Source organism: Meles meles, chromosome 6 (genome assembly GCF_922984935.1).
Source record: "Meles meles chromosome 6, mMelMel3.1 paternal haplotype, whole genome shotgun sequence".
Lineage (NCBI taxonomy): Eukaryota > Metazoa > Chordata > Mammalia > Carnivora > Mustelidae > Meles > Meles meles.
In genome coordinates this window covers 41,402,517-41,427,199 of record NC_060071.1, presented here as the reverse complement: position 1 = coordinate 41,427,199, position 24,683 = coordinate 41,402,517, and the positions used below count along the sequence as shown (strand labels likewise).

The window sequence follows — 24,683 nt, the reverse complement described above, 5'->3', positions numbered from 1 at the left end:
AATTGCTGGATGATAGGATAGGTCTATTTTTAACTTTTTGAGGAGCCTCCATACTGTTTTCCAGAGTGGCTACTCCAGTTTGCATTCCCCTTTCTCTGTATCCTCGCTAATATCTGTTGTTTCCTGTGTTGTTAATTTTAGCCATTTTGACTGGTATGAGGTGATATCTCATTGTAGTTTTGATTTATATTTCCCTGCTGATGAGTGATGTTGAGCATCTTTTCATGCGTATATGGTGATCTGTATGTCTTCTTTAGAAAAATGTCTGTTCAAGTCTTTAACCATTTTTGAAATGGATTATTTGTTTTTTGGGTGTTGAGTTTAATAAGTTCTTTACAGATTTTGGGTACTAACCCTTTATCGGATAGGTCATTTACAAATATCTTCTCCAATTCTGAAGATTGCCTTTTAGTTTTGTGGATTGTTTCCTTCACTATTCAGAAGAAGCCTTTTATTTTGATGGAGTCTCAAGAGTTTGCTTTTGTTCCCTTTCACAAGAGACATGTCTAGAAACAAATTGCTATGACCAATGTCAGAGAGGTTACTGCCTATGTTCTCCTCTAGGATTTTTAGTTTCCTGTCTCACGTTTAGGTCTTTCATCCAATTTGAATTTATTTTTGTGTATGCTATAACAAAGTGGTCTAGTTTCATTCTTTGGATATTGCTATTCAGTTTCCCTAACACCATTTGTTGAAGAGAACATTTTTTTAATTTTTAAAAAAGATTATATTTATTTGAGAGAACGAGCACAAGTCAGGAGAGCAACAGACCTAGGGAGAGGGAGAAGCAGGCTTCTCACCGAGCAGGGAGCTTGATGTGGGGCTCCATCCCAGGACCCTGGGATCATGACCTGCACTGAAGGCACTGATGACTTAATGACCCAGGCACCCTAAACTGTACTTTTTCCATTGAGTATTCTTTCCTGCTTTGTGGGAGATGAATTGGTTTAACTAGGCGTTCATTTCTGGGTTTTCTGTTGTGCTCTATTGCTCTATGTTTCTGTTTTTGTGCTAGTACCATACTGTCTTGATGACTACAGCTTTTTAGTGTAGGTTGAAATCCGGAATTTTGATGCCTCCAGCTTTGATTTTCTTTTTCAAGATTGGTTTGGCTATTCAGGGTCTTTTGTAGTTCCATACAAATTTTAGGATTGTTCTAGCTCTCTGAAAAATCTTGGTGGTATTTAATAGGAATTGCATTTAAATCTGTAGATTGCTTTGGGTAATATAGATATCTTAAAAATATTTGTTCTTCCAGCCCATGAGCATGGAACATTTTTTCATTTCTTTGTGTCCTCTTCAATTTCTTTCATCAGTGTTTCATAGTTTTCAGTCAGATCCTGTATCTCTTTGGTTAGATTTATTCCTAAAGTATCTTACGGTTTTGGGTACAATTGTAAATGGGATTGATTCCTTGATTTCTCTTTTTGCTGCTTCATTATTGGTGTATAGAAATGCAACAGATTTCTGTATGTTGATTTCGTATCCTGTTGCTTCATTATTGGTGTATAGAAATGCAACAGATTTCTGTATGTTGATTTCGTATCCTGCAACTTTACTGAATTCATGTGTCAACTCTAGCAATTTTTTGGTTGAGTCTTTGGGTTTTCTGTATAAAGTATCATGTTATCTGCAAACAGTGTAAGTTTGACTTCGTCTAGGATGCCTCCTGTTTCTTTTTGTTGTCTGATTGTTGTGCGTAGGAGTTCCAGTACTATGTTAAATAACTGGTGAGAGTAGACATCCTTGTCTTGTTCCTGACTGTAAGGGAAAGGCTTTCAGGTTTTCCCCATTGAGGATGATATTAGCTGTGGGTTTTTCATATATGGCCTTTATGATGTTAAGGTATGTTCCCTCTATCCCTACTTTGTTGAGAGTTTTATTATGAATGGTTGTTGTACTTTGTCATATGTTTTTTCTATATCTGTTGAGAGGATCATATGGTTCTTGTTGTTTCTTTTATTATTATGGTGCATCACGTTGATTTGTAAATGAGTCACCCTTGCAGCCCAGGAATAAATCCCATTTGATCGTGGTATATGATTCTTTTAATATACTATTGGATTTGATTTGTTAGTATTAAGAATTTTTGCATCCATATTCATGAGGGATATTGGCTTATAGTTCTTTAGTAGTTGAGTCTTTTTCCTCATAGAATGAATTTGGAAGTTTTCCTTCCATTTCTATTTTTTGGATTAGTTTGAGAAGAATAGGTGTTAACTCTTCTTTAAATGTTTGGTAGAATTCTCCTGTGAAGCCATTTGGCTCTGGACTTTTGTTTGTTGGGAATTTTTTTGATTACTGATTCAGTTTCTTTACTGGGCTATCAGTTTGTTCAAGTTTTCTATTTCTTCCTATTTCAGTTTTGGTATTTATATATTTCTAGGAATTTATTCATTTCTTCCAGGTTGTCTGACTTGTTGGCATATAGTTTTTCATAATATTCTCTTATAATTGTTCATATTTCTGTGGTGCTGGTTGTAATTGCTTCTCTTTTGTTTGTGATTTTATTTGTTTGGGACCTTTCTTTTTTTGATAAGTTTGGCTAGGGGTTTATAAATTTTACTGATTTTTTTTCAAGTAGCCAGCTCCTGGTTTTATTGATTTGTTTTTGTTTTGTTTGTTTGTTTTTAGTTTCTATATTATTTTTTTCTGCTTTAATCTTTATTCTTTCCCTTCCACTGCTGACTGTAGGCTTCATTTGTTGTTCTTTTTCTAGCTTCATTAGGTGTAATGTTAGGTTGTTTATTTGAGATTTTTCTTGCCTTTTAAGGTAGGCCTGTTTTGTTATATACTTCCCCCTATGACTGCCTTTGCAACATCTCAGTGCTTTTGACCAGTGTGTTTTTTTTTGTTTGTTTCCGTGTGTTTTTAAATTTCTTCTTTGATTTCCTGGTTGACCCATTCATTTTTAAGTAGCATTTTGTTCAATCTCCATATGTTGTTGTTTTTCCACATTTTTTCTTGTGGTTGACTTTAAGTTTCATAGTGTCGTAATTAGAACATATGCATGACATGGTATGATCTCAGTCTTTTTGTACATGTTAAGACCTGATTTGTGACCTAGTATGAGATCTATTCTGGAGAATGTCCCTAGTGCATTTGAAAAGAATGTGTATTCTGCTGCTTTAGGGCAAAATGATCTGAATATATCTGTTAAATCCTTTCTGTTCCAGTGTGTCATTCAGAGCCGTTGTTTCCTTGTTGATATTCTGGTGAGATGATCTGTCCATTGATGTAAGTGGGGTGTTAAAGTTCCCTACTATTACTATATTATTATCCACAAGTTTCTTTAATTTTGTTATTGATTGCTTTATATATTTGGGTGCTCACATGTTGGGTATAAATATTTACAATTGTTAGATCTTCTTGTTGGATAGGCCCCTTTATTATGATATTGTGCCCTTGTTTGTCTCTTGTTACAGTCTGATTTAAAATCAAGTTTGTCTGACACAAGTATTGCTACTCTGGCTTCCTTTTGATTTCCATTTGCATGATAATATTTTTCCATCCCCCAGTTTAGATCTTCAGGTATCTCTGGATCTAAAGAGTCTTTTGTAGGCAACATATGGTACTCTTTTTTCTTTCTTCTTCTTAAATCCATTCTGATACCTTTTGTCTTTTGATGGAGCATTTAGTTCATTTACATTGAGAGTAATTATTGATAGATATGTATTTAGGGCCATTTTATTATTTGTTTGGTTGTTATTTGTGGAGATTTTCTCTTTTCCTTTCTTTCCTTTGTCACTTACTGTCTTTCTTTCCACTCAAGAGTCCCCTTAATATTTCTTGAGGGCTGATTAGTGGTCATGAACTCTTTAAGTTTTTGTCTGGGAAACTTTATCTCTCCTTCTATTCTGAATGATAGCCTTGCTCGATAGAATATTCTTGGCTGCAGATTTTCCCCATTCAGAACTTTAAACATATTACATCACTGTCTTCTGGCTTGCCAAATTTCTGTGGCGAGATCTGCAGCTAGCTTTATGGGTCTTCCTTTGTAAGTTAGGGACTTTTTTTGTGACTACATTTTGCAAATTTAATCGCAATATGTCTTGGTGTTGACCTGCTTTTGTTGATTTTGATTAAGAGTTCTCTATGTTTCCTGGATGTGGATGTCTGTTTCCTTCCCTGGATTAGGGAAGTTTTCAGCTGTTACTTCCTTAAATGAGTTTTTTGCCCCTTTTCTCTCTCCTTTTTGTGGGATTCCTGTAATATAAATGTTAATTATATTTGATGGAGTCACTGAGTTCCCTACGTCTATTCTCATTACACATAATTCTTCTTTTCTTTCGTTCAGCTTCCTTATTTTCCATAGTTCTATTTTTTGTATCACTTATTCATTTCTCTGCTTCTTCATGCTTGTGTTCTCTGCATCTAGTCTGTTTCAAATCTCAGTTATTACATTTTTCATTTCTGACTTACTATTTTTTAACTGTTTTATCTCTGTCGTAAGGACCTCGCTGAAGTCTTTCGTTTTTTTTTTTCAAGCCCAGTAAGTATCCTATGATTGTTGCTTTAAATTCTCCATCAGGCATATTACCTGTATCTATTTTTTTTTTAATTTAATTTTTTTTTATTTGTTTATTTACAGCATAACAGTGTTCATTGTTTTGGCATCACACCCAGTGCTCCATACAGTACGTGCCCTCCCTATTACCCACCACCTGGTTCCTCAACCTCCCACCTCCCCGCCCCTTCAAAACCCTCTGGTTGTTTTTCAGAGTCCATAGTCTCTCATGGTTCATCTCCCCTTCCAGTTTCCCTCAACTCCCTCTCCTCTCCATCTCCCCATGTCCTACCTGTATCTATTTTGATTAGATCTCCGCTGTGACTTTTTCTTGTTGTTTCCTTTGGGATGAATTGTTCCTTCATGGCATTTTGTCTAAGTCTCTGTCTTCTGTGGATTAGAAAAGCCTGTTATATTTCCTGCTCCTGAGACTAATGGTTTTATGAAGAGGCCATATAGTGTCCAGAGCTTGGTGCTTCAGGGTATGTCTCTGGTGTGTGCTGCATGCACTCTGGTGTGTGCTGCATGCACTCTGGTGCTGTGTGTTGGCTGCTCTATCATTCAGTTCAGTCATATGCAGATGTTCTTCTTGCCTGCAGTGGGTAGTGTTTGGGCCTTGGCCAGTGTGTGGTGAGTTTTAACTAGGTGCACTATGGTCTGCTGCTTATTAAATGAGATATGATGCTACCTAGTTCGCTAGAACTGAAACCTTGCAGAACTTTCTGGTTGGAGATGTGGTGTGTGTAGGGGTTTCAGTTGGGGTGGGGGTGGGGAGAGAAATGGCACCAGCCTATTCCTTTGTCCCCAGAGAGGGGACTTCATGCTTGCTGCTCTTAGGGAAGGACAAATGAATAATTTTCCTTCATGCATCCCAGGCGTTTTTCAGATTGCTGTTTTCTTGCTGTCTCTGGGTTGCTTGCCTGCCATTAGCATTACAGTGCACTTTGGGCACTATCTCAGCCAGCCCTGCTGACCTTTAAAACTCCAAACTTTAGGGGCACCTGGGTGGCTCAGTGGATTAAGCCGCTGCCTTCAGCTCAGGTCATGATCTCAGGGTTCTGGGATCGAGCCCCGCATCGGGCTCTCTGCTCCGCAGGGAGCCTGCTTCCTCCTCTCTCTGCCTGCCTCTCTGCCTACTTGTGATCTCTCTCGCTGTCAAATTAAAAAAAAAAAAAACTTAAAAAAAAAAAAAAAACTCCAAACTTTAGAGATGTGGTGTGGGGTGGGGCCTGCATTGGTCTTCTGGTGGACCATCTTGCTGCACTGGGACTAATGCCAATTTGACCGAGAAGGGCAGTTGAGTCAGAGAAAAGGGTTGTGGAACTTGGAGCAAGCAGGCTAGGCAGCCAGTGTCCAGCTAAGCTTTCTTTAGTAGGCAGTTCCATGCCTCTGATGAGGGGCAGGGGAGGGAAATAGCATCCACTGGCTCTTTTGTCCTTGGAGAGGTGTCTCTGTAAACACCACCTCTCACAGATGTGCTCCAAGAAGAGTGACCAATCTCCCCGCTGTGTACCTTAGACATTCCTCAGATGGTGTCATCTGCCTCTGGGGTTGTTTGCCTTCTTTCTCTCTGGGAGTAGGCAGTGCCCTCAGGGGTCTATCCCAGCCAAGCCCACCAGCCTTTAAAATTCCAGTCTTCAAGTCCTGCTGTTTGCAAAAACTTGTGAAAATCAGCCCTTCTCGTTTTCCCAGCCGAAAGCTTTGGGGAATTGTTCTCCTTGTGCCTCTCTCAGCCACCAGGGCTCCCTCCCCTCTGCAGCACCCATGATCCCTTTCTCTCCCAAGCTATGTCTCCATATTTTCTACCTTCGTAGATGTGGCCTCTTTTCTCCCTCTAGTTGTGATGTCAGTCCTGAGGTTGATTTCTTGGGTAGTCAGAATGATTTGATAATTATCTAGTTGTATTCAAGGGACGAGAGGAGCCTAGGATTCTCCTACTGTGCCACTATGTTAGTCTCCCCCCAATTAATTTAATTTAAAAAAATTCAAGTATAGGGGCAACTGGGTGGTTCAGTTGGATAAGTGTCCAACTCTTGATTTTGGCTCAGGTCATGATCTTGACCTAGGTCATGATCTCAGGGTTGTGAGGTCAAGCCCCGCATCAGGTTCCATCCATTCTGGGTGTGAATCCTGCTTAAGATTCTCTCTCTCTCCCTCTGCCCCTCCCCTTCTTAAAAAAAAAATAGAAAAAGTCAAGTATAATTAAATAGTGTTTTATTCGTTTCAGATGTATAGTATAGTGATTCAGTGATTCTGTACATTACTTGGTGCTTATCGCAATACGTTTATTTTTATTTTTTATTTTATTTTATTTTTTTTTTTTTAAGATTTTATTTATTTATTTGACAGAGAGAGATCACAGGTAGATAGAGAGGCAGGCAGAGAGAGAGAGAGGGAAGCAGGCTCCCTGCTGAGCAGAGAGCCCGATGCGGGACTTGATCTCAGGACCTGAGATCATGACCTGAGCTGAAGGCAGCAGCTTAACCCACTGAGCCACCCAGGTGCCCCAATACGTTTATTTTTAATCCCCTTTACCTCTTTCACCCATCCCCGTACCTACCTTCCCTCTGGCAACCACCAGTTTGTTCTCTGTATTTTAAGTGTTTGGTTTTTTTCTTTCTGTCCTTTTTTTCTTTATTCATTTGTTTGCTTTCTTAAATTCCACATGTGAATGAAATCGTATGGTATTTGTCTTTCTCTGAATTATTTACTTACTACGTCAGCATTATATCCTTTATAGCCTGTAGATCCATCCATCCATGTTACTGCAAATGGCAAAATTCCATTCTTTTTTATTCCACTTATTTAGGTGCGAAATCTTTATCCATTCATCTCTTGGTGGATACCTGGGTTACTTCCATATCTTGGCTATTGTATTGTAAATAATGCTGCAGTAAACATATCTTTTAGTGTTTTTGTACTCTTTGAGTAAACACCCAGTAGTGGAATTACTCATATGGTAATTCTATTTATAATTCTACGCATAGCATATGGTAATTCTACTTTTAATTTTTTGAGGAACCTCTATACTGTTTTCCACAGTGGCTGCACTGCACTGGCTTGCATTTCTGCCAGCAATGCATGAGGGTTCCTTTTGTTCTTCATTCTTACCAACATTTGTTATTTCTTGTCCTGATTGTAGCCATTCTGACAGGTGTGAAGTGATATCTTTTTGTGCTTTTGAATTGTGTTTCACTGTTAACAGATGATTTTGAGCATCTTTTCATGTGCTTGTTGGCCATTTTTATGTCTTTGGAGAAATGTCTGTCCATGTCTTCTGCCTATTTTTAATTGTATTATTTGGTTTTTTTCTTGGTGTTGAGTTGTATAAGTTACTTTTATATTTTGGATATTAACTCTTTCTTGGATATATAATTTGGATATATCTTTTCCCATTTGGTAGATTGCCTTTTTGTTTTGATGGTTTCCTTTGCTATGCAAAAGCCTTTAATTTTGGTGTAGTCCAAATAGTTTAATTTGTTTCCCTTGCCCAGAGGAGCCATATCTAGAAAAATGTTTCTATGGCTGATTTCAAAGAGATTACTGTCTGTGTTTTTTTCTAGAAATTTTATGGCTTCAGATCTCATATTTAGGTCTTTAATCCATTTTGAGTTTATTTTTGTGGATGGTGTATGAAAGTGGTCCAATTTCATTCTTTTGCATGTAGCTGTCCAGTTTTCCCAACATCATTGTTGAAGAGACTTCTTCCTATTTTATATTCTTGCCTCCTTTGTTGTAGATTAATTGACCATATAAAACATGGGTTTATTTCTGGGCTCTCTATTGTATTACATTGATCAGTGTGTCTCTTTTTGTCCAGTACCATACTCTTTTGATTACTACAGCTTTGTAGTATATCTTGAAATCTGAGACTGTGATACTCCAGTTTTATTCTTCTTTTTAAGATTGATATTTGGTACACCCCCGACTTTTGATCATAACAGTTTTTAATCATTATTTATTGTCAGTTGAATGATAGGATAATTCAATTGTATTACATCTAATTTAGCTCCAAAATAGTTTTATTTTGTTATAAGGAATATGCCTAAGTGTTTAAAAATATACTTCTCACTATTTAATTCATTGTAGGTATGAATGAAAGTTCGTTTTTATCAAAACGTCCTTCTACTTCTGAAGTAAACAGCGTTAATCCAAAAAAGCCAAAGCCCAGTGATGGTATTTCTGGATTAAATTCTTCAGCTGTATTTCCTTCAGTTAAATCTCTTTCAGTGACATCTTCACAGGCTGCGTCATCAAAAGGTAAATGTGAAATGTGGCATATAAAAAAGAAATTATAGGGGCTCCTGGGTGTCTCAGTTGGTTAAGCATCTGACTCTTAATTTTGGCTCAGGTCATGATCTCAGGGCTGTGAGATTGAGCCACAATGGGCTCCATTGTGGACATGGAGCCTGCTTAATATTCTCTGTCTTTCTCCCTTTGTCCTTCCCCCACTTAAAAAAACATTATTTATACATAAGTTTTAGAAGTTGTAGTAAATTTAGAAACTGTTATTAGTGTTTATTTAAGGTTGTAAAGTGATGAATTTTGTATTATATGTGTTTTGAATTTATTTTAGGTACAAATACCTCATCAAATCAATCTAAAAATGGAACACCTTTTCCGAGAGCTTGTCCAAAGTGCAATATTCATTTTAATCTTTTGGATCCTTTGAAAAATCACATGAAGGTAAAACTTTTTCAAAATTTAATTCCCTAAAAATACTGATTGGTTTATAGTAAATGTTTTGTGGAGATATTTAGGTAAAAAATCTTCTCCTAGTGGTGTTTCCATATAATTTAGGCAAAGATATTCATAATGATTATTTTCATATAAGATTTTAAAAATTCCTCTGAGTCATCAAATTTTAAGATTAAATTTATATGCATTATAATATGCTTTTTATATTCTAATTTTAATTGAAAATAAGGTATTAATCAGAATATTTTAATTTAGTAGATTTGGTATACTACAAATTTTTTTTAAAAAAAGACTTTTTTTTTCCATTTTATTTTATTTTATTTCTTTTTGGTGTTCCAAAATTCATTGTTTATGTACCACACCCAGTGCTCCATGCAATACGTGCCCTCCATACTATCCATCACCAAGCTTACTTCACCCTCCACGCCCCTCCCCAAAACTTCAGTTTGTTTCTCAGAGTCCACAGTCTGTCATGGTTTCTCTCCCGCTCCAATTTCCCCCATCTCACTTCTCCACTCCATCTTCCAATGTCCTCCGTGTTACTCCTTATGCTCCACAAGTAAGTGAAACCATATGATAGTTGACTTTCTCTGCTTGACTTATTTCACTCATAATCTCTTCCAGTCCCGTCCATGTTGATATAAAAGTTGGATATTCATCCTTTCTGATGGAGGCATAATACTCCATTGTATATATGGACCATATCTTCTTTATCCATTTGTCCATTGGAGGGCATCTTGGTTCTTTCCACAGATTGGTGACTATGGCCATTGCTGCTATGAACACTGGGGTACAGATGGCCCTTCTTTTCACTACATCTGTATCTTTGGGGTAAATACCCAGTAGTGCAATTGCAGGGTCATAGGGTAGCTCTATTTTTAGTTTTTTGAGGAATCTCCACACTGTTTTCCAAAGTGGCTGTACCAACTTACATTCCCACCAACAGTGTAAGAGGGTTCCCCTTTCTCCACATCCTCTCCAACACTTGTTGTTTACTGTCTTGTTAATTTTGATCATTCTAACTGGTGTTAGGTAGTATCTCAATGTGGTTTTGATTTGAATCTCCCTGATGACTAATGATGATGAACATTTTTTCATGTGTCTGTTAGCCATTTGTATGTCTTCTTAGCATTTGTCCCTGATTAAAATGATTCAAAGTATAGTGATAGAGGGAACATTCCTCAACTTCATAAAATCTGTCTATGAAAAACCCATTGCAAATATCATCCTCATTGGGGAAAAGCTGACAGCCTTCCCTTTGAGATCAGGAACACGACAAGGATATCCATTCTCGCTACTGTTGTTCAACATAGTACTAGAAGTCCTAGCCACAGCAATCACACACACACAAAAAAAAAAGGTATTCAGATTGGCAAAGAAGAAGTCAAACTCTCTCTCTTCACAGATGACATGATACTTTATATGGAAAATCCAAAAGACTCCACCCCCAAACTGCTAGAACTCATTCAGTAATGTGGTCAGATACAAAATGAATACACAGAAATCAGTTGCTTTCTTATGCACTAACAATGAAAATGTAGAAAGGGAAATTAGAGAATTGATTCCATTTACTATAGCACCAAGGACCATAAGATACCTAGGAATAAACCTAACCAAAGAGGTGAAGGATCTATACTAGAGGAACTACAGAACACTCATGAAAGAAATTGAAGAAGACACAAAAAGATGGAGGAGCATTCCATGCTTATGGGTTGGAAGAATAAACTGTTAAAATGTCTATATAGCCTAGAGCTATCTATACATTCAGTGCCATCCTGATCAAAATTCTACTGGCATTTTTCAAAGAGCTGGAGCAAACAATCCTAAAATTTGTATGGAATCAGAAGAGACCCCTGAATTGCTAAGGAAATAATGAAAAAGAAAAACAAAACTGGGGGCATCATGTTGCCTGATTTCAAGTTTTTCTACAAAGCTGTGATCACTAAGACAGCTTGGCACTGGCACAAAAACAGACACATAGACCAGTGGAACAGAGTAGCGAGCCCAGATATGGACCCTGAACTCTATGATCAAATAATCTTCGACAAAGCAGGAAAAAATATACAGTGGAAAAACGACATTCTTTTCAATAAATGGTGCTGGGAAAATTGGACAGCTATGTATAGAAGAATGAAACTCGACCATTCTCTGACACCATACACAAAGATAAATTCGAAATGGATACAAGACCTCAAAGTGAGGCAGGAGTCTATCAAAATCCTAGAGGTGAACATGGGCAGTAACCTCTTCGACATCAGCCACAGTAATTTCTTTCAAGATATGTCTCCAAAGGCAAAGGAAACAAAAGTGAAAATCAAGTTTTGGGACTTCATCAAGATCAAAAGCTTCTGAACAGCAAAGGAAACAGTCAACAAAACAGAGAGGCAACCCATGGAATGGGAGAAGATATTTGCAAATGACATTACAGACAAAGGGCTGATAGCCAAGATCTATAAAGATCTCCTCAAGCTCAGCACTCAAAAAACAGATAATAATGTCAAAAAATGGGCCAAAGACATGAACAGACACTTCTCCAAAGAAGACATAAAAAAAGACACTTTTATATAGTTTCTTCAGTTACCTTATTTTTGTGTCTATGGTAATATGTGCATGTCACATTATACAATGAAAATTTAAATTTTACATTTAATTTTCAACAGACTTAAGTCCCAAATGATGGAGCATTTCATATGAAATAATTATTTTAACTCTATTCAGAATGTAGTTTGTATAATTGTCCTTAATTAATTCAGATTTTTTTTGTTGGGGTAGTAAGCTCTTGAAATTAAATTTTAAGAAATTTTCAGGGGCACCTGGGTGGCTCATTTGGTTAAACAGTTGACTCTTGATTTCGGGCTTAGCTCCTGATCTGAGGGTCATGAGATCCAGCGTGGTGTTGAGCCCAGGTTTGGGCTCCAGGCTGGGTGGGGAGCCGTCTTAAGAGTTTCTCCCCATCTTCCTCTGCTGCACCCCCAAAGAAAAGGAAAAAAAAAGAAATGTTCAAGTACAGATGAAATATGGGGTGTAGGTAACATTTCACTTGAAATATTTTAATGTGTATTACAGTATCCCACAATGGTCTGAGGATAGTCTATATTCTCTTTGTATGCCTAATATAAATGGCAGGAAGGGGGAAAGAGGAAGAAAAAGGTCCATGTAGATTATATGAAGAAAGAAAGGAAGGAGGGGTGGCTTTGTGGCTTAGAACAGCATGGAGTCTGCTGGGGACTCTCTCTCCTTCTTCCTCTGCCTCCCTCCCAGCCTCCACACTCACTTTCTGTCTCTCTCTCAAATAAATAAATAAATCCTTAAACAAATACAACAGTTGACAGAAAAAGTAGAAAAAATAAGGGAACTTTTTTAGAATTTCAAATACCATCTCTTTATTCATATACAAACCTATATTTGGTCTATCACTACTTAGCTCCCAGAATACAGTCTCTGATAATTGCACTTGTGTTTTCTTCTTATATGAGAATTAACCTGTACAAGTGCTTTCACTTTTTAAATCTGTGTAATGTTTTGATGAGCTACCTGATTTTTTTTTTTATGTTTTGAATTTGGAAAAAAGGGTTAAATTCTTTAGCTTTTAATTATCTGAGTAGGTAATACAGTGATATTATTCAAAATAAGTTTACAGAGTCACACAAGTGAAAAATCATAATTGTGTCTCTTACTTACCTGGTTGCCAGAATGGCTCTCAGAGAATTTTTATTAATTGGTTTTTGTATTTTCCCCAGTTTTCTTTTTGCATATACAGGTAAACAGAAATGTTCTTACTTCCTTTCTGTTTTGTATATAGTTTATTATATATACTTTGGTACTAGGGAAACTCCTAACCATTTTCCAAAATGTAGCTTTACATCCAAAATGTATTATTACATTGTTTGGGATTAGTCATATTAGAAACAACCAAAATTTCATACAATGTTCATGTAATAGAGCAACACTACACAACCTTTTAAAAGAATGGAATCTCTATAATAGGTAATGATATGGAAAGATCTCTAAGATATATTTTTGAACTAAGTTAAATATAATGTGAATAACATGTGTGTTTATGTCATAAAGAGTTGTGATGGAATAGGGCTAGGAAGTTAAAAACTGTGTAGAATCTTTGCATCCTAGTTTATGCATTTTATATATCAGTTGAAGTTTTAGTATTACAACAATGATTTCCATTTTTGAAAACTGTGATTTTTAGATTCTTTATAAATGATTTTTTGCTGTTACTCAAGATAAGTAGGTGACTATACCAAGAAATAATGTTTCTTTTCAATAAAGAATATCTAAAACATAAAGCAAAATCCTACAATAATAAGAGCAATTTATTTATCTGAGACTGTGCCAGACTACTAAACTTTAAATATATTATCTTATTTAATCCTTAGAAAATTCTTTGAGATTGACATAATTCTCATTGTTTTATAGCCAGTTTATTTAAAGACATAACTGGCATTCACACTTTTAATGGTAAAAACCCAAGTTCCAACAAATTTTTCCTTTTTTAGTATATAGGTTATTTGATGTTCATGGAAACTTGAAAATAGGTAAATAATTTAAGTTATAGAATTTGATATTTATCAACCAGATCTAGCATATTAATTACATTATTTAGATATTTGTATTTTTATTTATTTTGTTGTCTGATCTTACACGGATTGAGCAATACCATATATCAGTCTACATCGTTCATTACTAATATTTTCTTGGTTATATTGCAGTTCTGTTTTAAGACTGTTGTTGTTTTTGAAATAGATGAATCTCATAATTGTATTGAAAATACATCCTTTAACATTTTTATAAAGTGTTCTTTTTTGTCTCAATGTTAGGCTTAAAACCCATGATTTCTTATGGCTTCCATTTGCCTGGTATATTATTTGTACATCCTTTTCTTTGCCCTTTTAAATCATGTTAATGCCCCTTGGTTTCAGTAGAGTTGATTTTTCCTTTGTGATCCTATATGAAAATCTCTCTTGTTTTGGCACTTGAGTTAAACTTATTTATATATAGTACATGATAGATTTATTGGTCTTGGTTCTGTCATAATCATTTATTTCCATATGTTTTTAAATATTTTATTTATTTATTTATTTGAGAGAGAGAGAGAGTACACAAGTAGGGGGAGCAGCAGGCAGAGGGAGAAAGAGAAGCAGGCTCCTCGCTAAGCAGGGAGCCCGATGCAGAGTCCTGGGATCATGACCTGAGCCAAAGACTGTTGCTTAACTGATTGAACCAATTAGGCACCCCATCACAGTTTTTTCATTATTATTATTTTTTTTTATTTTTATTTATTTATTTTTAATCTTTCACTATGTGGTTGCTTTGTATGTATGTAGCTTAGGTTTTTAGGGAAGCTGTATTTTTGTTCTCATTTAATTTTAATGTTGATAAAATTCTAGTAGTCTTCTACTCCTTTGGCCATTCTCTAATATTAAAATTAGTTAAAGTAGTATTAAATTTTCTGTTCTTAACCCACCCATCCTTACCTTCTCCTCTCCTACCTGATTTTAGTCAGTGTTATCTTCCTGAGTATTTACCTTTGTACCATTAAGGTTTCTCATACCTATACTACATCATTTGGTGGCTCTTAATGATATTCTTTGATGTACTGCTAGTATATGTGAGGCAATCATGAACTTTCTCAGCCTTATGTTCATTGTCTCCCCGCCCAGTTTTTTTTTTAATATTTTATTTATTTATTTGACTCACAGAGAGAGAGATCACAAGTAGGCAGAGAGGCAGGCAGAGAGAGGGGGGGATGCAGGCTCTCCACTGAGCAGAGAGCCTGATGCGGGATTCGATCTCAGGACCCTGAGATCATGACCTGAGCCGAAGGCAGAGGCTTAACCCACTGAGCCACCCAGGCACCCCCAGTTTTCATTTATTGGTTGTATCATTTTTTCATTGTCAGGGCAGATAACATTTGCATTTGATTTTCTTAACCTTATTTCTATATTTGTTATAATCTTTTCTCACAGTAAATATATTCAGTGTTGATTACCAGTCTGTTTCTTATGGTTTCTTTAGTTATCTCTTGTTTGGCTGAAGTTCATCCTCTAGAAATTTTCCTCAAGAAGGAACAACATTTTTTGAGTTCTTTCATGTTCAAACAGTTTGACTATATCCCATTCTTGAAAGATAGTTTGGCCATATATAAAGTGATTTGGATCAATTTCTGGGTTCTCTGTTCTGTTCCATTGATCTGTGTGTCTATTTTTGTGCCAGTACTGTACTGTCTTGATGATTACAGCTTTGTAATGCAGCTTGAAGTCTGAAATTGTGATGCCATCAGCTGTGGTTTTCTTTTTCAACATACTTTGGGCTATTCAGGGTCTCTTCTGGTTCCATACAAATTTTAAGTTTATTCGGTCCAGTTCTGTGAAAGAAGTTGATGGTGTTTTGATAGGGATTGCATTAAATGTATAGATTGCTCTAGGTAGTATAGACATTTTAACAATATTTGTTCTTCCAATCCAAGAGCATGGAACATTTTTCCATTTCCTTGTGTCTTCCTCAATTTCTTTCATGAGTGTTCTATAGTTTTCTGGATACAGATTCTTTGCCTCTTATGTTAGGTTTATTCCTAGGTATCTTATGGTTTTGGGTGCACTTGTAAATGGGATGAACTCCTTAATTTCTTTCTTCTGTCTCATTCTTAGTGTATAGAAATGCAACTGATTTATGTGCATTGATTTTATTTATATCCTGCCACGTTGCTAAATTCCTGTGTGAGTTCTCGCAGTTTTGGAATGGGGTCTTTTGGGTTTTTCACATAGAGTGTCATGACATCTTTAAGAATGAGAGTTCGACTTCTTTGCTGGTTTGGATGCCTTTTATTTCTTTTTGTTGTCTGATTGCTGAGGCTAGGACTTCTAGTACTATGTTGAACAACAGTGGACATCCCTGCCATGTTCCTGACCTTAGTGGGAAAGCTCTCAGTTCTTCCCCATTGAGAATGATACTTACTGGGGACTTTTCATATATGGCTTTTATGATATTGAAGTATGTTCCCTACATTGTGAAGAGTTTTAATCAAGAAAGGATGCAGTACTTTGTCAGATGCTTCTTCTGTGTCTGTTGAGAGGATCATCTGGTTCTTGTCCTTTTTTTATTTATGTAGTGTATCATATTGATTGATTTGTGGATGCTGACTCAACCTTGTAGCCCAGGAATAAATCCCACTTGTTTGTGGTGAATAATCCTTTTAATGTCCTGTTGGATCCTCTTGGCTAGTATTTTGGTGAGAATTTTTGTATCCATGATCATCAGAGAGACTGGTCTGTAATTACCCTTTTTGGTGGGGGTCTTTGTCTGGCTTGTGGGATCGAGGTAATGGCTTCATAGAAAAGAGTTTGGAAGTTTTTCTTACATTTCTATTTTTTGAAACTGCTTCGGAAGAGTAGGTATTAGTTCTTCTTTAAATGTTTACTACAACTCCCCAGGGAATCCATCTGGCCCTGGGCTCTTATTTGTTGGAAGTTTTTGATTACTACTTCTGTTTCCTTGCTGATTATAGGTCTGTTCAGGTTTTCTGTTCCTGGTTTAGTTTTGGTAGTTTATACTCTCTAGGAATGCAACCATTTCTTCCAGATTGCCTAATTTGTTGGCATATATAGTTGTTCATAATATGTTCTTGTAATTGTTTGTATTTCTTCAGTGTTGGTTGTGATCTTTCCTCTTTCATTCATGATTTTATTTATTTGGATCCTTTTTCTTTTCTTTTTGATACGTCTGGCCAGGCGTTTATCAATTTTATTAATTCTTTGAGAGAACCAGCTCCCAGTTTTGTTGATCTGTTCTACAGTTCTTTGGTTTCTGTTTCATTAATTTCTGCTCTAATCTTTATTATTTCTCTCCTTCTGCTGGGTGTAGGGTTTATTTGCTGTTTTTTTCTCCAGCTCCTTAGGTTGAGTATTTGAGAACTTTCTTGTTTCTTGAGAAAGGTATGCATTGCTATATACTTCCCTCTTAAGGCCACCTTTGCTGCATCCTGAAGTTTTGAACAGTTGTGTTTTCATTTTCATTTGTTCCCATGAATTTTCAAAATTCTTCTTTAACTTCCTGGTTGACCCATTCATTCTTTAGTGTGATGCTCTTTAGCCTCCATGTATTTGAGTTCTTTTAAATTTCCTATTGTGGTTAAACTCAAGTTTCAAACCATTGGGGTCTATAAATATGCAGGGAGTGATCCCAGTCTTTGGGTACCAGTTGAGACCTGATTTATGACCCAGTATGTGATCTGTTCTGGAAAATGTTCCATGTTCACGTGAGAAGAATGTGTATTCTGTTGCTTTAGGTTGCAGTGTTCTGAATATATCTATGAAGTCCATCTGATCAGGTGTGTCATTGAAAGCCCTTATTTCCTTGTTGATCTTCTGCTTAGATGATCTGTCCATTGCAATGTGTAGGGTGTTAAAATCCCCTACTATTATTGTATTGTTATCAATATGTTTCCTTAATTTTGTTATTAATTGGCTTATATAATTGGCTGCTCCCATGTTAGGGGTATAAATATTTACAACTGTTAGATCTTGTTGGGTAGACCCTTTAATTATGATATATAGGAAAATTGGGACAGCCACATGCAGAAGAATGAAACGGGACCATTTCCTTACACCATACACAAAAATAGACTTGATGAAAGACTTAAATGTGAGACAGGAATCCATCGAAATCCTAGAGGAGAACACAGGCAGCAACTGCTGTTACCTTGTTTGTAGCAACTCTTCTTTTCTTTTTTTTTTTTTTTTAAAGATTTTATTTATTTATTTGACAGAGAGAGAGATCACAGGTCGGCAGAGAGGCATGCAGAGAGAGGGGGGAGGGAAGCAGGCTGCCCACTGAGCAGAGAGCCCAGTGTGGGGCTCGATCCCAGGACCCTGAGAACATGACCTGAGCCGAAGGCAGAGGCTTAGCCCATTGAGCCACCCAGGCACCCTGTCCACAGCAACTTCATGCTAGACACGTCTCCAAAGACAAGGGAAACAGGCAAAAATGATCTTCTGGTACTTTATCAAGATAAAAAGCTTTTGCATAGGATAGGAAGCAGTCAAAAAAACTAAAAGGCAGCCTATGGAATGGGAGCAGATATTGCAAATGACATATCAGATAAAGGGATAGTATCTAAAAATCTATAAAGAACTTAACACCCAAAGAACAAGTAATCCAATCAAGAAATGGGCAGAAGTCATGAACTGACATTTCTGCAAAGAAGACATCTAAATTGCCAGCAGACACATGAAAAAGTGCTCCACGTCACTTGGTATCAGGGAAATAGAAATTAAAACCACAATGAGATCCACCTCACACCAGTTAGAATGGCGAAAATAACAAGTCAGGAAAACACAGGTGTTGATGAGGATGAAAAGAAAGGAGAACCCTCCTACTCTGTTGGTGAGAATGCAAGATGCTGCAGCTACTCTGGAAAACAGTATGGAGATTCCTCAAAAAGTTGAAATCAGAGCTATTGTACAACCCAACAATTGCACTAGTAGGGATTTTCCCCAAAGATACAAATGTAGTGATCCTGAGGGGCACCTGCACCATAGTGTTTATAGCAGCAATGTCCACAATAGCCAAACTATGGAAAGAGCCCAGATGTCCATCAACAGATGGATAAAGAAGATGTGGTGTGTGTATACACACACACACACACCCCACACAATGGAATACTACACAGCCATTAAAAAATTAAATTTTGCCATTTGCAAGGACGTGGATGGAACTAGTGTGTATTATGCTAAGTGAAATAAGTCAATCAGGGCAAAATGATTGTTACATGTCCTCAATTATATGTGAATTTAAGAATTTAGGGAATAAAACTAGAATATCATAAAGTTAGGGAAAAGTAAAGACTAAATCAGAGATGGAGAGAAATCATAAGAGTTTTTTTTTTTTTTTTTTTTACGATCTTATTTATTTATTTATTTATCAGAGAGAGAGAGAGAGAGAGAGAGAGAGAGAAAGCGAGCACACAAGCAGGCAGAGTGGCAGGCAGAGGTAGAGAGAGAAGCAGGCTCTCTGCTCAGCAGGGAGCTCATGTGGGACTCTGTCCCAGGACCCTGAGATCATGACCTAAGCTGAAGGCAGCAGCTTAACTTACTGAGCCACTCAGGTGCCCCAGGGGATTCTTTTTTTTTTTTTTTTTTTTTTTGACAGAGAGAAATCACAAGAGAGGCAGGCAGAGAGAGAGGAAGGGAAGCAGGCTCTTCGCTGAGCAGAGAGCCCGATGTGGGACTCGATCCCAGGACCCCGAGATCATGACCTGAGCTGAAGGCAGAGGCTTAACCCATTGAGCCACCCAGGCGCCCCGCCCCAAGTGATTCTTAATCATAGGAAACAACTTGAGGGTTGCTGGAGGGGAGAGGGGTAGGGGGATGGGATATCTGGATGCTGGACATTAAGGAGGGCCTGTGATGTAATGAGCACTGGGTGTTATATAAGATTGATGAATAACTGACCTCTACCTCAGAAACCAATAACATATTATATGTTAAGTAATTGAATTTAAATTTAAAAAAATTAAAAGGATGTAAGTTGGATCCTACTTTGAGGATCTTGTTGTGGTGGTTCTGTTTTATAATATTGAATATTGCTGTTGAGAAATCTGGGATAAGCCTGAATTATTTTGCTCCTTATAAGTGATTTGATCTTTTTGCCTAGCTGTCCATACGATTCTTTATTTTGGAAGACTGATAATTTTATAATGACTGAGTTGGTGTTGGGGTTTGGGTCAGTCTTCTCTGATACATAACATGCTCTTTCTGCTTGTATGTTTGTGTCTTTATTTTAGTGCGGTCTTCTTGATTCATATTCATATTTTATTTTTTAAGATTTTATTTATTTATTTGACAGAGAGGGATCACAAGTAGGCAGAGAGGCAGGCAGAGAGACAGTGGGAAGCAGGCTCCCTGCTGAGCAGAGAGCCTGATGCGGGACTTGATCCCAGGACCCTGAGATCATGACCTGAGCTGAAAGCAGAGGCTTAACCCACTGAGCCACCCAGGCGCCCCTCATATTCATATTTTAAAATATTGGTCCCATACTATTGTTTTGTCATTTTGTGGGAGGGGAGAATGTTGTCCAGTATGCATTCGCTTGATGTCCCTTGTCTGGCATATCTGTCATTTTCTTTCTAACCCTTTTAGCACTTAAGTTTTCTTTATTTGCTTTTGTCATTATCAGCCTTTGTGTCCTTCATTTTATTTTCCAATGCCTGTTCCCCATTGTTCTCCTTTCTGTCTTTATCTCTCTGATTTCTCTACTTTTCCTTGAATTTTGCCACTCCTTTTTAAGATCTCTTTTGTCTTGCCATGTCTTGTTGCTTTGTGGTTTTCTAAATAGACACAGTTACTTCATTAAGTTTTTAAAAATTTGTAGCAAAAACTTTGGATACTATTTTCATCTGCAGCTTCTCCATGGTGTTTTTGTCAGAATTTTACATTTTCCTCCTTTTATCTTATTTTTGTTTAGCTATAAGTTTCAATCATAGTGAAGGGCAAGTTGGATTTTCTTGGGCTAACTCTTTCGTACAAGGCTCATTTTAGGAAGGATTGCCAGGATAATCTTACATCCTACTAACTGGTTTATACACCTCTTTGCTGGGAAGGCTTTCTGTAAATGTGACTTGTGTGTCTGATTTTTATATGTAGCATTGCCTAATTTGCTTCTCAGTACCAAATGGAGTCTGGAGGACTTGTGGGATCCTTCTTGCCCCAGCTTCTGTACCTGTTTTTATAAACAAAGTATGTGGCTTTGCACTTCAGGATGTGTCTTTCACCTTTAGAATGCGAATTTTTGCTGAGACTTTCTAAGATCTGTTACTTTGGGGTCCATTTGACTTCTCTGATCTGCTTCCAACTACGTGTCTTCTGTCTGAGCTTGGCTGCTTTGGGTAGTGCTGTCATATGTTGTAGAGTCTGTGGATTTTATCTGGCTCTTAGTTTCAATGAAAATAAATTTTTAGAATTTGGTTGTTGTGGCTTTGGATGAGTCCCAGCAGAAGGGGAAAATGTTGACTTATGTAGGCTGATCATATGGGAACTTCTTTTTTACTATTTAAAAATAACATCCCACTTTCTTTGTTCTGAAAACCTAACCTAAATTTTAGGCACAAACAAAGCAATAGGACATGGTATCTCTGCTAGGAGGAGTGAAGATGAGAATGTTATTTAGGTGGTATCTGCTATTTGTCAAATTACACTATATGGCATTAAAGTATTTAATATTTTATCCCCAGGAAAATAAGGGATAATCCAGGGCTACAGTGAAGGGCTAGACCCAAAAGGGTTTTAAGACTGAAAAAAAGATACTTTCTTTGGGGTTCTTTGCTTTTCTCTCAATTACTAAATTTCCTGAACTTGGTTACCCATTCTTGGTTTTCAGTGGTTTATTATTACTCATCTCTCTTATAGGGATCCAAAACATTGCTTAAAAGATACTGTGAGTAAAACTAATGCAGCATTGTGTGTCAACTGTACTAAAAAAAAATATGTTAAGATTTGTATGTTTATTTTTAAAATATGTTCTTATCTCTTTTATTAAAAAAAGGAAAATGAAAAAACTGCTAGCAATTGATCATCTGTTATGTATATTATAATTTATGAGCATTTAAGGTAACTTTAACTTTTATAGATGTACCAAATTAGATGTTTCTGAAAAATATAATGTCTATAGTAGCACACTCTACTATAGACTACTTAGGTTATTTTGTAGATTTCAGAAGAGAATCAAGTCTCAAATATGACTCAATAACTCCTACAGTGTGAAAACCAGATTTAATGTTTGAATATATGAGATTGTCCACATTTCTAATTAGGGACACTATTCTATATTATATCATTTTTGTGCATTATAATGTTTCTCATTGTTGTTTGAGATCACTTGTATGGTAAAATTGCACATACTGTCAGGGATTTTTTTCTATCAAAATGAAACTACGGGTATACATCATTTGTAGTAAGATGTATTTTGAGTTATTTTTCTGATAGTGCTGATGGATTTATTCTGAACCATCCTTTTCTCCACTTATCCTTAAATTCAAAACCAGCATGTTCTAGAAGGAACTTTGCCTTATAATAGTCCTTAGAAATAGTCTGACTTTCCTACGATTGAACTCTTAAATATTACATGTGTCCCAAGAAGTATCTAGAAACTTCTCATTTCCCTCTTTTCGTTGTGGTGTCATTTCAACTATTTATTGAGTAGTTGGCCTCAGAGGATCATGTGGTATTAGGAACCTAATGTTTTTATCCTTATTTAGCTTATAGATGCAACCTTAACTCCCAAATGCAGATTATGTCACTATTTGTGGGCTCATTTTATTCAGTATTTTTCCCCTTTTAGATCTATTTTCTATTTTTTGTTTTTTTGTTTTTTTCTCCCCCTAAAGTTTTCAGAATTGACAAGTGAACAAAATAAATGCAATTGAAATGTTAATAGATCTGTCTTGGATCAAAGACCCAACTTCCCATGTGATACAGACCATTTTACCAATGATCTAACATTTCAGTGTGGCAGGAGAGGAAATGGATGTTACCTTAGAAACTGAGGGAGACAAACTCTTGACTCTGGGAAATGAACTGAAGGTTGGGGAAAGGGAGGTCGGTGCGGGGGATGGGGTAACTGGGTGATGGAAATTAAAGAGGGCGTGTGATATGATGAGCACTGGGTGTTACATTCAACTAATGAATCATTGAACATCGTATCAAAAAGTAATGATGTACTAAATCTTGGCTAATTGGGTTTTAAAAAAAAGGAATAGAATTCTGTTAGAGTTTCAAACTTTTTAATGTTGTTATTAATTTACTAAATAACACATTTAGTAAGAGTTTAAGTCAGCTGGTGTATGTTATAAAAGAATTACCCGGGTGGCTTGTTGAAAAATAAAGATTTCTGGGCCCTGTATCTATAAGTTGTAGTTTATGGGTCTGAAGTGGGCCCAGGAATTAGCATTTTGACAAGTACTTCTGGTTTTTCTCATGCAGGTCTTCTTTGGACTGGCCTTTGAGAAAAACTGCCTTAGAGAAATTCTACAACTGAAAATAATGTACAATAAATGAATTAATTATGTCTTATTGAAAAAAAAAGCTCATGTATGAAAGTATTCCACATTAGAACCAGTTTATGTGATATCTTGATTTTATTCATGAGGAATTAAATTTCCCCTTCAAATATTTAAGGATCTAGATTTCAAGGTGTAACTGTACAATTTTTCAAGATGTAACTAATTTTTAAAGAATTGTTAAAAATCTTTTTTTCCTCACACATTTTCTAGCACCTTGCTTCTGGGCAATGGCAAATTAGTTGTGTTCGGTTTTTAGTTCTAACTACTTAATGAAATTTCATGTATCACTTGATAGTTAAACATATCCATTATGGCGTTTAAAACTACATTTTCTTTTAATGCTCTATCTTGACATGGATATGAAATGAATGAGTTTAATTTAAACATTTATTATTCAGTATTCATATCTGAAAAGATAAATTGCAAGGAAAAAAAGCTATTAGATCAGTAGCCAAGTCCTAGTTTTAGGGTTACTCTTTTTAAAAATTTTGTTTTTTTAAAAAGTTTTGTTTTTTAAGATAATAGGAAGATAATAGATGTTTATTGTTATTTAGAGTGTGAGTATATACCACATACTTGTAAATTAATATTTTTCCTGACATTTTACCAAGCATAGTTTTACATGATCTGACTTTAGATGTAAAGAGAATTGTTTTTTGGTAATCTAATTTTTTTAAGGGATAAATAAAACAACTTTTTTTTCTCTTTCAGTACTGTTGTCCAGACATGATAAATAACTTTTTAGGACTGGCTAAAACAGAATTTTCAAGTACAGCAAATAAAAATAAGACTGTTGATTCAGAGAAAGGAAAATTGATCATGTTAGTTAATGATTTTTATTATGGAAAACATGAAGGAGATGCCCAGGAAGAACAGAAGACTCACACAACTTTTAAATGCTTCAGTTGCTTGAAAATTCTTAAAAATAATATTAGGTATGTAAATACTTACCTTCATTTTTGTTTGAAAATTGGAATGCCACAGATATAAATGTTTTATCTTTATCTTATATTTTTCTGTGTCATTCTAGATAAACAATTTTAATTCTTTCTACTAAGGACAAAGGCAGATTGTTCTGTTGAAAGCTTTTGTTCTTTCTTGTAATTTAGAGTTGATTCCTGGATTTACTTAGTTGTATTTTTTTAAGATAACTTAAGAAAGGACAAACTTCATTTCAAATAAGGGGAAATTAACTTTTCCCTTTATTATCACTGTTTTAGGAATTTTCATGAGATTATTTCATTTTTAGCTGCATTTGAATTTTTCTTCACAAGAAGAACCACTTTAGTATGTCCAGTTTGACCTCCTCCATACTAATATTACTTAATGCTCAAGTCTTTTAATTCAGATTTATAATTTTTAGAACATTTCCCTTGCAGGAAAAGTGATCTTCTTTAGAGAAGTACCAGT

At 36.1% G+C, this 24,683-nt stretch overlaps 1 protein-coding gene across 11 annotated transcripts in view; it reads left to right on the top strand.

Moving 5' to 3' along the window:
- ZNF280D (zinc finger protein 280D) overlaps nucleotides 1–24,683 on the top strand; it is a 141,227-nt gene that overhangs the window by 40,648 nt on the left and 75,896 nt on the right. For all 11 annotated transcript variants that reach the window (XM_046008437.1, XM_046008438.1, XM_046008436.1 and 8 more), the window contains 3 exons: nucleotides 8,597–8,767; nucleotides 9,084–9,193; nucleotides 23,985–24,208. In XM_046008437.1, the coding sequence (XP_045864393.1) occupies nucleotides 8,597–8,767; nucleotides 9,084–9,193; nucleotides 23,985–24,208 (505 nt within the window). The remainder of the gene's footprint in view (nucleotides 1–8,596; nucleotides 8,768–9,083; nucleotides 9,194–23,984; nucleotides 24,209–24,683) is intronic.